Raw genomic sequence first — 16,331 nt, forward strand, 5'->3', positions numbered from 1 at the left:
TGAATCAGTACCCTCTCATTCATGCAATTTCTATGTTCTGTATTATTCAAATTCCATTTTTATTTATTTACAAGACACCTTTTTAAAAAGAAATGTAGAAATTGTAGTTGCACTAAAAACTTATTCATGTTCATTATGCTTCCATTCATTAGTGTGTGTCTGGAAAAGTAGCTAATATAGGAAAGCTGCAAAGTAAATGGTATTTCTAAACACCAACAGTTCTTTAGTTTGCTTTCTTGTTGTCATAACTTTTGTAAAAGTCTCAAATGTAATTTAGCAATTTGTCAATTAAGTTACTTTTTAACGTGTAATCTTGAATCGTCAGTTTGATCTTCAGAAAAAGCGGGAGGAAGAGGCCTACGTAATGGCTGATGCATTTAGAATTGCTTTTGAACAGCAGTTGAAAAGGACAAATGACCAAACTCTCCGAATTACTGAAGTGGAAACACTGCAAAGAAAAGATCTCAAGAAAGGACTTGTGTGGAAACGACCAAAAGAAGGTGGTAAATCTCAGTGTTTGACCTGTTAAGATATCAAGTTATGTTCTGTTGAATAGTACATCTGTTTTATATTAACTGTCTGAGGCAGTATATGCAAATGTGTATGTTAGGTTCAACCATAAATCAGTTCAAACTACAGTTTTTGAGCATTCCACAAGATCAATGTGTTCCCCATACTACTCTGATCTAGCACTAATTCCTGATTTTACTGTGGTTTCTCTAGTAATTTGTAATTGTTTTGCACACCATTTCAGATCCTATTTACAAAACAAAAGTGATTCATACAACACTTGGACAAAGGTTGAAGGGCTTGCTGAATTCCTCAGCAGACTGTAAGAAACAGGATGTCTTGGAGGACCCACAGGAGGTGCTGAGGATACTTGTAGACTTGGTCTGTGATACTTCTGATATATTACCCCATATTGATTAACTTTGGGGGAGGGTGGATTCTATGGGTTGTTACACCAATCATTCATGTGTTACATTAGTGTTTGAGTGAACAGAAGTATACCATTTCACAATGTTTAAGAAGAAATACCAGGAGTCTAATACAAGATTGTTAAAAAATTGTTACAAGATTATTACATTGCTAAAATAATCTGTGTTGCCTACACAGATGTTGCAAGAAAAAATAAGGCAGCACAAAGTATCATGGGCTGTTTTCTTTCTTCAGTGCCCTCTCAAGAATTAAATAGGTGTAATATTTCACTTGTGATATTTCATTGTTTCAGAATTGTACCCATCTTTCTCTACCAAAACAAGATTGAACAGGATTATTTAAAAAAAATACTGTTAGGAAATCTATGGTTATCCATTTTTTCTTAATTACAAAATTTAAATTAGCATTAGCTAATGTGTGAAGCACATCAGATTTTTGCAATGGTGGTATTATTTATTTTCCCTATGAAATCATCATAGCAATGAAGTGGACAGAAAAATGGCAAATGAAATTTAATACAGATAAATCTAAAATACTACATTTAGGAATGCTGTTAATATAACTAAGGATGAAGTTTTTAAAAAAAAGACCCAGGAGTCTTAGTCGATTCAATGCTCAAAATGTTCAACCAATGCAGAGCAGCAATCAAAAAAGCCACTGGAGTGTTGCACTATATAGTTGAAACAGAATACAAGATAGAGTAAGATCAAACTGTACAGTGCTCCAGCCAGACCACACCTTGAGCACTGTGTCCAGTTCTGGATATTGAGGCACAAGGAAGACATTCAAGCACTGGAGGCAATGCAGAGAATAGCCATGTGGATGTTCCCAGTCTTAAAGGTCTCTGTTATGAGAAGATTGGAGAAATTTGGGCTCTTCAGCCTTGAAAGGAGGTGTCTGAGAAGTGATTTCCCTTGAGTATAGACAATTTAGAGGTGATCTGATTGAGGTGTTTTAAGATGATTAAAGGAGTTGATAGGGTAGATAGGGAAACTATTTCCTATGTTGGGGGAGTCCAGAACAGTTTAGTCACTGTTATGTAGGCAAACACCAATGAGATAAATGACCTCTTAATCTATTTTTGGTGGTATTGGGTGAAGAATACATGTTGGCCAGAACATGGGGCATAACCTTAAAATTAGACCAAGACCGTTGAGGGATGATGTCAGGAAGAACTTCTTCACACAAAGGGTAGTGAAAATCTGGAACACTCTTTCCCCCCCCCAAAAGGCTGTTGAGGCTAGGTCAATTGAAAATTTCGAAACTGAGATTGATAGATTTTTGTTAGGTGATGGTACCAGGGTTACGGAACCTAGGCAGGTAGATGCAGTTAAGATACAAATCAGCCGTGATCTAATTGAATGGCGGAACAGGCATGAGGGGCTGAATGGCCTACTCCTGCTCCTATGTTCCTATTTTGTAGAAGTATGCAAGATTGTAAATGCTATGGAAAAGGCAAATCTATAAAATTAGTTCAAATTAAGTTGTAAGAGTAGGAAAGGATCACTAGTTAAAATGCAAATTTAGGAATGATAGGAAATCTTTCCTTCACATAAAAGCAAGAACTTGCATTTTTATAGCACCTTTCATCCCAAAGCACTTCACAATGAATTACTGTTGATGTTTAGTCACTGTTCTGTAGGCAAACACAGCAGCCAATTTACACACAGTAGGATCCAAAAACACCAATGAGATGAATGACCTTTTAATCTATTTTTGGTGGTATTGGGTGAAGAACATGGGGAGAACTCCTCTGCTCTGCTTTGAATACCGTGGTGGGGTCACCTTTATCCATCTTAACAGGTAAATGTGGCCTCATCTGAAAGATGGCATTTCTGACAATGCAGCAATGCATCAGCATTGAAGCATCAGCCTATATAATGTGCTCAAGTCCATAGTGGGGCTTGAATCCACAATCTGACTCAGGTGAGGGTGGTATGACTGAGTCAAGTTGAGTGATCAACACATGAAATGGACTCCTGGATACAGTAATGGATGTTAAAAACCCTGGAATTATTTAAGAATCAATTGGATGCTGCGATGGAGCCCCTTAAGGTCATTCAGGATGGATAAACTAAGGTGGGCTGAATGGCCTTCCTCATCCATAATTATCTTATGAGATGTGTTGCATAAATGAGTATTTGACTGGCTTGAAGTATACATTGGATATTAGCTCACTTTTTATGCTATCAATTATAAATTCTTAATTAAGATTCTAAATGTGTTTATCTCTTTCCACTAACAGCTAAATGATAAAGAGGAGGCTCTGGCACATCAGCGGAAGGTTAGCTATATGTTGGCCCGAAGTGTTGAGGAACAAGAACAAAATAACTCTAGAAAGGACACTCCAACTATTGACAGTTCTGCAGTTCATCACTGTCAAAAAAGATGGCACGAATTCAAAACTATTTCTTGCCCATCAGTTGATCAAAACCAAAGTGAACATCGAATTATTTTAAGGACGTACTCTTCGCCCCAGGTTACTTCACGGGCAGTGAATTCAGAGAATTTTATAAAAACCGAACACTGATTTTGTGGCAAGAAGTTTAATGCAACAATAAGATGAATGTCACTGAAGCAAAGCAAGCATATAAAAACTTTGGACTTTTAATGACTTCAGTTCATAAAATGTCAAAAAGGCAGAAGCAACATGATATCTATTCAAATTAAGTTACAAAATCTTTTCAAAATTGACTTTGACTAATGTAAATTCCCTCTTACTGAAATGTTGATAGTCCAATTTATTTACATGGTTTAGTTTGGCTCACAAAATTAGTATGAGTGACTTACCGAATCTAATTATATCACAGCGTTTGATGTACAAACGTTTATGAATAGAATGGTGTTTAGCACTTTAATATTTCTTGACTCTTAAATAACATTATTTGTCATATAACCTCAACAAGGAATACAAGTCAGAGTAAGTCATGATCAAATTGACAGTACTCTGGTCAGACCACACCTTGAACACTGTGTCCAGTTCTGGTCATTGAAACACAAGGGAAACATTCAAGCACTGGAAGCAATGCAGAGAATTGCCATGTGGATGATCCCAGTCTTAAAGGTCTCTGTTATGAGAAAAGACTAGAGAAATGTGGGCTCTTGAGCCTTAAAAGGAGAGGCGTAAGAGGTGATCTTGTAGAGGTATGCAAAATTGTGAAAGGTAAATCTGTAAAATTATTTAAAATTAATTTGCAAGGGTAGGACAAAGGATCACGAGTAAAAATTTTGGATTGATGTCAGAAAATCTTCCTTGCATTTTTATAGCAACTTTCATCAGGACATCCCAAAATACTTTGCAATTAAGTGTATTCACTGTTGTTATGTAGGCAAACACAGCAAGGTCCCACAAACCTTGAGATAAATGATCAGTTATTCTATTTTTGGTGATATTGGGTGAAGGATACATGTTGGCCAGGACATGGGGGAAAACTTCCCTGTTCTGCTTCAAATTGTACCTTGGGATCTTCTTTGTCCATCTTAACAGTTGGATGGGCCCTTATTTGAAATAACCTTATTTGTCATATAACCTCAACAAGGAATTTGATTTGAGAAAATGGTACAGTACATAATTTTAACTTCATTTTAAAAAGCCGATAGCATCTTGCCTTGCCCATATGGAATATGATAAATTGTATGCATGTCGCTGAGGTCACTAATACAAGTCATGGGGGAATATTGGTGTTGGCAAGTATATTAAAATTTACTTCAGATTATATAGATACAGTTTACTTCATTTGTGATTGGGGAAAATACAACACTACATGGAAAAAAATCCCATTCTCAACATCCTCTACTTTTGACTATTAAAATGTCAGCTTTCTCTTTGTCCCCTCACCCCCCCCCCCCCAAATAAAATAAATTACAGTGGCTGTGCTGGAGGATAGGCAGTGGTTAGGCATGAGACTTACTCAAATTTAATCTTCCTAGTGCCACCATTTTGCATCAGTTAATATGTCCTGCCCTATACTCAGATTCTGATACTGTCAGACTGCTTGATTACAGGTAAAAGACAGAAAAGTAAAGTTTATCAAGATGAAAACCCTCAAAATAGCAGAAAGGAGTATTACAATTAAATGATCAAATAAAAAGATGGCTGATGTGCAACTTAATTATAATCAGCTAGTAACTGTGTGCCAGCCCACTGCCTCACAAGTTTTCTACATTTGAGGTACACATTTTAAAGTGACAAGTTAAATGTATGGAACTGACTTGATGAAACATTTGTTTCTTTTAAATTCCTTTCCTCATTAAAATTTTCGAGGAACATGATAATGGTTTGAATTTGTTAATCGCCACATGAATGGTTTTATATTTTACAGTTATTGTTTCACGGAAATGTTGCCTCTGTTGATCTGAAAATTTATGTGGGTCATGATACGCAACAAATTCTACTGACAGGCAGGTTAAACAACAGCAGAGGAAGGAATTTAAGCTAAAGAACAAAGCAGTTTTTTTTCCCACATCTTTTTACCAGTTTGGCACGTAACCTCCAGCTAGATTTGTGCTTCCAGCTCCTCTAGTTTTTATTTGTGATACTCCAATCATTGGTATAAAGATACTTTATTTGGTTGCGTTTTTCTCCTTCCCAGTTCAGCCACTTTTTTTTGTCACTTGCCTGTTAATTCACCATCTTGCTTAACTTATCATAAGTTCCACTGCATCAGCTTTTTCTTCGTCTTGTGCCATTTCCTTTCTCTTCCTGCCATACTAGTATAAATGTGCCATATTTTAATAAACTGTGTAGAAATATTTATTAATTCAGTAACTGTACAGCAAATATCTCCTTTGTTTCTCCTAACCATCCTGCTGGTCTGATGCCTAACTGACTTGACATTATAGCCTGCTTGGAATAATAATATCCTGCAGTGCTGTTGAGTTGATTGATACATTTAAAATATACATGATAGCAGGAAAATTACTTTGTGTACTTTGAACACTGTGCTTTGAAATTTCATATATGGTCTCTGAACAAACCCAGGAACTATTGAGCTGTTCAGTGAAGTCTCATCATGAGCATGTGAAATGTTTGTACTTGATCTGTGAAAAAACAGCCTGGAGTAAAATTATAAGATGCTTTTATGTTAATTGATGAGTTTCTGATTCTACTGCTGAAGGAGCCAGATTTAGTAGTGTAAACACCTGGAGCTGGCTCGTGAATGCTGGTCTCTTGGAGTTCAAACTAAAACAGCACCAATATAAAAGCAGCTTTTGTCCTTCCAAATTTGGATTGTGTCTGGAGAGAGCATTTTGAGTTAATAAGATGGGGTAGTTGTGGTTATTGGCGGGGAAAGTGATGTGAGCAGTTTGAAGTGAATAATTAAAATAGCACACAATACTAATGGGAATTGGATTAAGTACAATATTATTCTCCCCGTTAGCATTTTGGTTGTTTTCATATATTCACACTCTTCCCTTGGAAAATAATGTGAAGTACTAGAAGGATTCACAGGCTGATTAACAGTTTGACAGGCTGCATCATGAACGCTCCTTCCATGGCCGTAACCATCATGATGCTAACGGAAGGATTTTATAGGCTCCTACACCCAAAAAATGAGTGGAGGGCCATCCACACCCACCAGACACGAGTATCCCTGCTGAATGTCAACCTAGAATTCAGAGCCAGAGCTCTGGTCCTCATTCGCTGGGATCACCTGGAGGGAGTTCAAACTCTGCACCTTCTGACTCAGGTGTGTGAATGCTACCATTAAGTAAAAGGCTCGCTCCATAGCAGTTTGATAATAAACTAAAGAAGCCTGGCGACGATGATGAGTGTTTAGTACTTATCGCAAATCAACAACCTCTTCAGTTACAATACACAATTAACACCGGACTTGGGATAAGGTGGAAAGAGGAGAGCAGTAAAAGCAAGTAGCCAAGAGGTTGCAATGACCATTTACAATGGCATAACGATACCCCCCCCTCCCTTGCCCTTGCAGTTTAGAAGCATGAAGTAACATTGATCAGGACTACTGTATTTGCATATTCTAGCAATTGTGTGTGGAAAAATGCAGCGATAAGTGATGCTGGTTTTAAGCTCCTGAAAGTCTACACTAGACACTTAAAAACACTCTCCCTGTGTATAAGTTAAAGGCGTAACCACTTATGCACAATTGCCACTGGATGGGGCAAGTGTGCTAAGTCATCATTCTTTTGGGTAGTTTCACATATCTGCTTTATCATATTTAACATAAAAATTGTTTTTAATTGTAAAATGTGACTGCAGGACATTCTGGAGGGGCAGGGTGAACAGCCAGTAGTAGTGGTCCATATCGGTACCAACGAGATAGGTTTAAAAAAAGGGATGAGGTCCTGCAAGGTGAATTTAAGGAGTTAAGAGATAAATTAAAAAGGACCTCAAAAGGTAGTGATCTCAGGATTACTACCAGTGCCACCTGCTAGTGAGTATAGGAACAGGAGAATAGACCGGATGAATGCGTAGTTGCAGGGATGGTGTAGGAGGGAGGGATTTAGATTCCTGGGACATTGGGACCGGTTCTGGGGAAGGTGGGACCTGTACAAGTGGGACGGGTTACACCCGAGCAGGACCGGGACCAATGTCCTCGCAGGGGTGTTTGCTAGTGCTGTTGGGGAAGGTTTAAACTAGAGTGGCAGGGGGATGGGAACCTGAGCGGGGAGTCAGAAGGGAGTAAAGTTGAGAGCAGCAAAAGAGGGGAAGACCCAGGGGAAATTTACAATACAAATAGTACAAACAGTTGTTCAAGAACAAGTGAAAGGGAAAAGCGTAGAGCAGCCGAAAGAAAGTGTACTTTAGACACTACAGACAAAGTGAAAACTAGAAGGCGTAAGGCGATTAACCCAGCATCAAAGCTGAAGGTCAGGCTAGGGTGTGTGGCCTAACGAGGAGTTCGATATACAAATGCACGGAGTATAAGGAATAAATTAAATGAACTACAGGTTCAAATTCAAATTGGAGGGTATGACATGATAGCTATTACTGAGACATGGCTGCAGAATGGTCAGGATTGGGAACTAAGTTATAAGGTCCACAGGAGAGATAGGGAAAATGGAAGAGGGGGAGGAGTAGCCTTAATGATTAGAGATGAAATCTCTTCAATGATAAAGGAGGATATAGCGAGAGGTAAGCAGCCAACAAAGACCTTATGGGTTGAATTGAGAAATAGGAAAGGATCTAAGACTATAGTGGGAGTTGTATATAGGACCCCTGGCAGCAGCTCTGAAGTACGAGATTGTATAAATGCAGAGATTAGACAAGCATGTAGCAAAGGCAAAGTGGTCTTAATGGGGGACTTTAACCTTCACATAGATTGGGAAAAGCAGACTAGCAACTGTCAGAAAGGTAGTGAATTTCTTGAGTGTGTCCAGGATAGTTTTCTACAGCAGTATGTCCTAGAGGCAACAAGGGGGCAAGCTATACTAGATTTAGTAATGAGTAATGAACCAGATTTAATTAACAGCTTAACTGTGCATGAACATCTATCCGATAGCGATCATGACATGATCGAGTTCAATATGGTGTTTGAAAGGGAAAAAAGTGAATCAGTTGCTAAGATTCTAGACTTGGGTAAGGCCGACTTCAATGGGATGAGACAGAGACTGTCCACAGTAAACTGGGCAAATCTGTTAATGGGTAAAACGACTGATGATCAGTGGGAAATGATTAAAGAAACATTTAACGTGATACAGAATCGGTTTATACCCCTGAGGGGCAAGAACTCTACTTGCCAAAAACCAGCCATGGACAACTAAAGAGGTAAGGGACAGTATAAGACATAAGGAAAGGGCATACAAAAAGGCAAAAAATGGCACAGATCCTGGCGAATGGGAAAGATACAAAGATCAACAAAGGGTCACAAAACAGATAGTAAGAGCTACAAAAAGAGAGTATGAAAAGAAACTTGCAAGGGATATCAAAACCAATACGAAGAACTTTTATAGTTACATTAGGAAAAAGAGGGTGATCAGGAGCAGAGTTGGCCCCTTAAAAACAAAGTGGGGATATTGTCATTGACAATGGGGAAATGGCAGACATGTTGAACAATTACTTTGCGTCAGTATTTACAGTTGAAAAAGAGGATAGCATGCCGGAAATCCCAAGAAAACTAATATTGAATCGGGGACAGGGACTCGACAAAATTAATATAAGTAAAGCAACAGTAATGAAGAAAATAATAGCACTAAAGAGTGACAAATCCCCACGACCAGATGGTTTCCATCCCAGGGTTTTAAAGGAAGTAGGTGAGCACATTGCAGATGCCCTAACTATAATCTTTCAAAGTTCTCTAGATTCAGGAACTGTCCCTCTAGATTGGAAAATTGCACGTCACTCCGCTTTTTAAGAAATGTAAGGAATCTTACAACACCAGGTTATAGTCCAACAATTTTTTTTTTAAATCACAAGCTTTCGGAGATTATCCCCTTCGTCAGGTGAATGCATTCACCTGACGAAGGGGATAATCTCCGAAAGCTTGTGATTTTAAAATAAAATTGTTGGACTATAACCTGGTGTTGTAAGATTCCTTACATTTGTCCACCCCAGTCCATCACCGGCATCTCCACATCATCGCTTTTTAAGAAAGGAGAGAAAGGGAAACCAGGGAATTATAGACCAGTTAGCCTTCATTACTGTTGTGGGGAAAATGCTGGAGTCTATAATTAAGGATAGGGTGACTGAACACCTCGAGAATTTTCAGTTAATCAGAGAGAGCCAGCATGGATCTGTGAAAGGTAGGTCGTGCCTGACAAACCTGACTGAATTTTTTGAAGAGGTGACTAAAGTAGTGGACAGGGGAATGTCAATGGATATTATTTATATAGACTTCCAGAAGGCATTTGATAAGGTCCCACATAAGAGACTGTTAGCTAAGTTAGGAGCCCATGGAATCGAGGGAAAAGTACGGACTTGGTTAGGAAGTTGGCTGAGCGAAAGGCGACAGAGAGTAGGGATAATGGGTAGGTGCTCACATTGGCAGGATGTGACTAGTGGAGTCCCGCAGGGATCTGTCTTGGGGCCTCAATTATTCACAATATTTATTAACGACTTAGATGAAGGCATAGAAAGTCTCATATCTAAGTTTGCCGATGAAACAAAGATTGGTGTCATTGTAAGCAGTGTAGATGAAAACATAAAATTACAAAGGGATATTGATAGATTAGGTGAATGGGCAAAACTGTGGCAAATGGAATTCAACGTAGACAAATGTGAGGTCATCCACTTTGGATCAAAAAAGGATAGAACAGGGTACTTTCTAAATAGTAAAAAGTTAAAAACAGTGAATGTCCAAAGGGATTTAGGGGTACAGGTACATCGATCATTGAAGTGTCATGAACAGGTGCAGAAAATAATCACTAAGGTTAATGGAATGCTGGCCTTTATATCTAGAGGACTGGAGTACAAGGGGCAGAAGTTATGCTGCAGCTATACAACACCCTGGTTAGACCGCACCTGGAGTACTGTGAGCAGTTCTGGGCACTGCACCTTCGGAAGGACATATTGGCCTTGGAGTGAGTGCAGCGTAGGTTTACTAGAATGATACCCGGAATTCAAGGGTTAAGTTACGAGGAGAGATTACACAAATTGGGGTTGTGTTCTCTGGAGTTTCGAAGGTTAAGGGGTGATCTGATCGAAGTTTATAAGATATTAAGGGGAACAGATAGGGTGGATAGAGAGAAACTATTTCCGCTGGTTGGGGATTCTAGGAGTAGGGGGCACAGTCTAAAAATTAGAGCCAGACCTTTCAGGAGTGAGATTAGAAAACATTTCTACACACAAAGGGTGGTAGAAGTTTGGAACTCTCTTCCGCAAACGGCAATTGATAGTAGCTCAATTGCTAAATTTAAATCTGACATAGCTAGCTTTTTGGCAACCAAAGGTATTAAGGGATATGGGCCAAAGGCAGGTATATGGAGTTAGATCACAGATCAGCCATGATCTTATCAAATGGTGGAGCAGGCACGAGGGGCTGAATGGCCTAATCCTGTTCCTATGTTCCTAATACATAGGGAATATAAAACAGTCTGATAAAAACACCTCATCTGTGAGCTACAGCCTTCAGTATTTTTATTTCCCATGCACCAACTACCCACAATACCTTTGTAATGTACTATTTAAAAAAAACTTGCCTTTATTGAGTGCCTTTAACATAGAACAACATACCAAATTGTTTTACAGAGGCATAAGGAAAAAATGGATGCTGAGCCAAAGGAGGTATTCAGAGAGACAAAAAGGTTAGCCCCAGAGAACAAAACTCTGTTGATCTCAGTATTGTAAATTTCCATTTGGGGAGGGAGTATTGGGCCTAGTTAAGGAACACTTTAAAGGCAGAGGGAATTAGGGAGGGAATTCCAGAGCATAGGGCTAGAGCTGGAGTGGATATCTGGTTTAGTAGCATAGCTGGGAGGTTATGGGGTTTTTGCAGAAATTAAGGAATGGTTATGCCATTCCTAGCACGGGGGAGGGGGTGTAGTCCGACACTAACCAGCTCATTCCTTACTGGATCAATTGATGAGGCTTTAAAATGATACAATTACCTGCAGAGGCATACCACAGTCCCATGACTATAAGCAAAGTTACCACACTGCCATCGAAACCAGATTATATTCTGTCTAATGCTAATCATTTGTAAACTGCTATTTTTGGGGAACAAAGGAACGCTGTAAGCCATTCAGCCCTTTGTGCCTATTCCACTATTCTTTTAGATCATTCTGTACCTCAACTTCATATGGCTGCCTTTTCTTTGTCCTTTGATATTCTTACCTAACAAAACTCTGTTGATCTCAGTATTGTAAATTTCCATTTGGGGAGGGAGTATTGGGCCTAGTTAAGGTCATTAAACTGGATGAAAAGAAATGACATGCAATTCCACCACTATCTTAGTTCCCCTACACAGAATCCGGGCCAATCCCACAAATTTGTCCATATCTAATATTAGCAATCTTTTGAGTTACTACTGAATTTCCCATAGTATAGATACCAACCTAGAAAACTAGCAAAAGCTGACCAACAGCTTCAAAAACACTCGGTCTCCAAAATGCTAACACCTCAAGAACTGCCCTGACATGTGAAGACAAGGAGTCAGATTTTGGTGAAAAAATAACGGCGTCTGAATGACGCTTGTATTGTTAATCTGCAAATGGGCCAGCAACTTGTAGCGAGAAAAAGCAACCCCGTGAATTGTGAATCACCACAAGTTGCTGGCCGATTTGTGCCGCTCCGCTGTTAGCTTCGCAAAAACAGCATCTGCTTAACTTCCCTGTGATTTTCATGAAGTTGCTGCATTTGCACATTAATTATCCATTAAACTCACCACAGAAAGTTATGCCTAATAATTATCATGATGTGGAGATGCCAGTGATGGACTGGGGTTGACAAATGTAAAGAATCTTACAACACCAAGTTATAGTCCAACAATTTTATTTGAAAATCACAAGCTTTCGGAGGCTTCCTCCTTCGTCAGGTGAATGTCAGGAAATCCTTGAACCTTTCGCATTTATATTCAGAGAACAATACCTGGTGATTACAGATAATCATTCCAACTGCCCGTTGTCAAGGCAATCAAAGTGTTCAGACAGAGAGGTGTTACCTACAGGACCACCGAATATACAAACGGCCAGAACACAAAACAGAGAGAGAGAGGGAGAAACATCCGAAAGGAAGAGAAAGACTGAAAATGACCCGTATAAATGACAGTATAGTAATTATCAGCGTAAGTACCCTTTTAACCACGTGATAATTGTTAATGACTGCCAGTCAACCTCTCTTGCCCAGAAAGTAAACAATTATAAATGTGGAATCTCATTCCTTCAGGTTGCGAATTGTTTTAGGAGATTTTAAAAATGTCAAATTTTACATTAAAAAATTTTTTTTTCTTACTTTTCCTTTCTGTCTCTTTTTTTCTCACTCTCTTAATCCAATCTTTCTTTCCCTCTCTTTCTTTTTCTGTACCTTATTAGACATTGAATTTACCCACTCTAATTCACCCTTCTTCTCAGTCCTTCCTCTGTTTATTTCTCAATCCTTTAATCTCATTGATTAAGGAGGTACCCTGTTTGTCCAGTTGTTCTCCTCGGTCCCAGATCCCCTGTTGCTGTCACTGCACCGTTATCAGCTCGCACTTCCAGCAACTTTGCGGGCAAAAAAATTTAAAACCTAAACATGCAATTGTAAGTCTAACTAACAGGGCACGCCACGCGATGTCCTGCTCCAGCAAAATCTGTCCCAAGCAGTTACGTGGACTTTGCTGCTTAAGTTGGAGGTATACTCAACAGTTCTTCACCTGGATTGGAGGTGAAAAAAACACAAGTATATGAAAGGCTGAAGAGGAAATCCAAACGTTGAAGTTGAAGAGTAATGGAGCAGCTGAGAAAGGTTCAAGGTTAAACTGAAGAGAGAAGGAACATCACAGTGCCGTGTTTGGAGAAAGTAAGAATAGTAAGCATCAATGTTACAATGCTGTCCATTGATTTCGATGAACTGGGGTATGACAGAGGTGTTACTGAAGAATGGACTCCTGAAAAACTCGAGGATTTTAAGATTTTATAGATAAATGCTCTTGTAAGCTGTGCTGCAAACCAGTTACTATCTTCTAAATCCTAAATTTATCAAGGTCTTTAAAGCTTTGGTTGATGGGCTACAGGGTAAAAGCAACCCCTGGTGTAGCACTACGTTTGATAGATCAGAAGGTCCCAAGTTAAAATTCTGGTAGGGTACTACAATTGGCCTTAGCACTTCTGCGAAAAAACAGCCAGGGTTTTTACTCCTGATTACAATCAAAAAGTACATATGAGGAAGGCCATTTGGCTAGAATTGAACAGTCCCAGACTTGAATAGAAACCTATGAACCCTTATCACACCATCCACGTTCCTCTTCAATTATTTCAGAGTTTGGGACTCCATTACCCAATCCAGAACACCATTTCAATTTTTGATGAATTCTCTGTGTGAAAATGTGATTCTTCACATCCGACCTGAACTTGCATTTTACTATTTTGTACCTATGTTCCCTTGTCCTAGTCATGGTTTAACTTGAAATGGTGCTCTAGATTAAAAATTTCTGTTCCACTTAGTATCTTATATACCTCTACAAGATCCATTCTTATTCACTTTCTTTTGGTTGAAGAATCTAAGTTTTTATAACCTTTAATGATAAGCCACTTTTCTGATAATAGGAACCAATTTTGTAGCCCTTCTCTGCACCATCTGAATGTTTATTTTGTACCTTGGTGACTAGAACTGAACACAGCACTCAAATAGCCTGACCAGAGCACTGTGTAACTTCAGCATGATGCCCTCACATATACTCCATCAATTTGGCATTCTGTTTGCTTTGTTGATTGCTGTTCTGCAAAGATTGAACATGATAAGTGTTGATTCTACTATTACTCCCAATCTCTTTCAATCTCTCCCCTAGCCAGTTCAACACCAGTCACTGAGTATGCATATCCCCTAATTTTTTTCTTTCTATGTGTAACACTTTGCATTTATCTCCACTGAATTTCATTTGCCATTGTTCTTCCCACTTGCAAATTTTGCCTAGATTTTTCTGTAGTTCTTTGGCTGCTTCAATCGACCAACCTATTTAATGACCCTTGATGCAAAGTGCACTAGTGCAGATAATTTGTGAGCTGATCTTGTCTTCACCTATGAAAAACGGCCACTTTGGCAAGGTAACTCCGGAACTGTACCCCGACAGAGAGCCAATGCCTTCGAGAGAGGCAGGGAGTGAAAGTTTTTTGGTGTAAATGGATGAAAGAAAAATGTTGATTGGGCTGTTCTGTTACCTATTTAAGGAAGAAGTAGGTTGACAATAGATTAATCACCTGATAATTGCTGGTCTCAATCTCAATGTTATATTCCACCCCGAGCTGAGCTGCGACCCCATATCCTTTCCATAGGGGATAAACTCGGTAACTATGGACTAATCAGCCTAATGTCGGTGGTGGGGAAATTTGTAGAGACCAAAATCTGGATAGAATTAAATGTCACTTGGAAAACATCGATTAATAAATGACAGCCAACACGGATTTATAAAGGGCAAATTGTGTCTGACAAACTTGATTGAGTTCGTCAATGAAATAACGGAGAGGGTTGATGAAGGTAGTGCAGGTGATATTGTGAATATGGACTTTCGTAAGGTGTTTGGTAAAGTGTCACATAATAGACTCTTAGCAAAATTGAAGCATATGGGATTAAAGGGGCAGTGGCAGCGGCAGCATGGAAACGAAACTGGCTAAGAGACGGAAAGTAGAGAGTAGTGTTGAACAGTTGTCTTTCAGACTGGACGGAAGTATACAGTGGTGTCTTCCTGGGGTCAGTATTTGGACTACTGCTCTTTTTGATAGATATTAATGACCTGGACTTGGGTATAGGGGGCATAATTTCAAAGTTTGCAGATGACACAAAATGTGGCAATGTAGTAAACAGTGAGGAGGATAGTAGCAGACTTCAGGAGGGCATAGACAGACTGGTGAAATGGGCACACACATGGCAGATAAGATTTAATGCAGAGAAATGTGAAGTGATGCATTTTGGTAGGAAGAATGAGGCGAGGCGATATAAACTAAATGGAACAATTTTAAAGGGGATGCAGGAACAGTGGATTCACATTAACAAATCTTTGAATGTGGCAGGACAAGTTGGTAAGGCTGTTAAAAAAGCATTTGGGATCCTTGGCTTTATAAATAGAGGCATAGAATACAAAAGCAAGGATGTCATTGCTAAACCTTCATAAATCACTGGTTAGGCCTCAGCTGGTGTATTGTATCTAATTTTGGGCACCACACTTTAGGAAGGATGTTGAGGCCTTGGACAGGGTGGAGAGGAGATTTACTAGAACTAGAATGATTCCAGGGATGAGAGACTTCAGTTATGTGCAGAGATTAGAGAAACTGAGATTGTTCTCCTAAGGGCAGAGAAGATTAAGGGGAGATTTAATAGAGACGTTCAAAATTATGAAGGGTGTATAAGGAGAAACTGTTTCCACTGGCAGGAGGGTCGGTAACCAGGGGACACAGATTTAAGATAATTGGCAAAAGAACCAGAGGAGAGATGAGGAGAATATTTTTTTATGCAGTGAGTTATTATGATTCAGAATGCATTGCCTGAAAAGGTAATGGAAGCAGATTCAATAGTAACTTTCAAAAGGGAATTGGATATATACTTGAAAAGGAAACATTTGCAGGGCTATGGGGAAAGAGCAGGGGAGTGGGACCAATTGGATAGCTGTTTCAAAGAGCTGGCACAGACAAGATGGGCTGAATGGTGACCTCCTCTGCTCTATGATTCTATCATACCAAAGACCATGTACTTCCATCTCCATAACAGTGCCTGCCCCTGCCCCAGACCATTTGCCGCTTGAACCCTCAATCATGTCTTTGTGATCTCCAGACTCGACTATTCCAATGGATTCTTG

General features: G+C 39.3%; 1 protein-coding gene and 1 long non-coding RNA gene across 3 annotated transcripts in view; one reads left to right on the forward strand and one right to left on the reverse strand.

Moving 5' to 3' along the window:
* The window catches only part of ccdc125 (coiled-coil domain containing 125), a 42,351-nt gene extending 36,330 nt beyond the window's left edge, over positions 1–6,021 (forward strand). For both annotated transcript variants that reach the window (XM_067982770.1, XM_067982769.1), the window contains exons 10-12: positions 326–500; positions 755–891; positions 3,185–6,021. In XM_067982770.1, coding sequence (XP_067838871.1) covers positions 326–500; positions 755–891; positions 3,185–3,469 — 597 coding nt within the window. In that variant the 3' untranslated portion in view covers positions 3,470–6,021. The remainder of the gene's footprint in view (positions 1–325; positions 501–754; positions 892–3,184) is intronic.
* LOC137320860 (uncharacterized) overlaps positions 1–16,331 on the reverse strand; it is a 32,814-nt gene that overhangs the window by 11,418 nt on the left and 5,065 nt on the right. The window lies entirely within an intron of this gene.

Source organism: Heptranchias perlo, chromosome 4 (genome assembly GCF_035084215.1).
Source record: "Heptranchias perlo isolate sHepPer1 chromosome 4, sHepPer1.hap1, whole genome shotgun sequence".
Lineage (NCBI taxonomy): Eukaryota > Metazoa > Chordata > Chondrichthyes > Hexanchiformes > Hexanchidae > Heptranchias > Heptranchias perlo.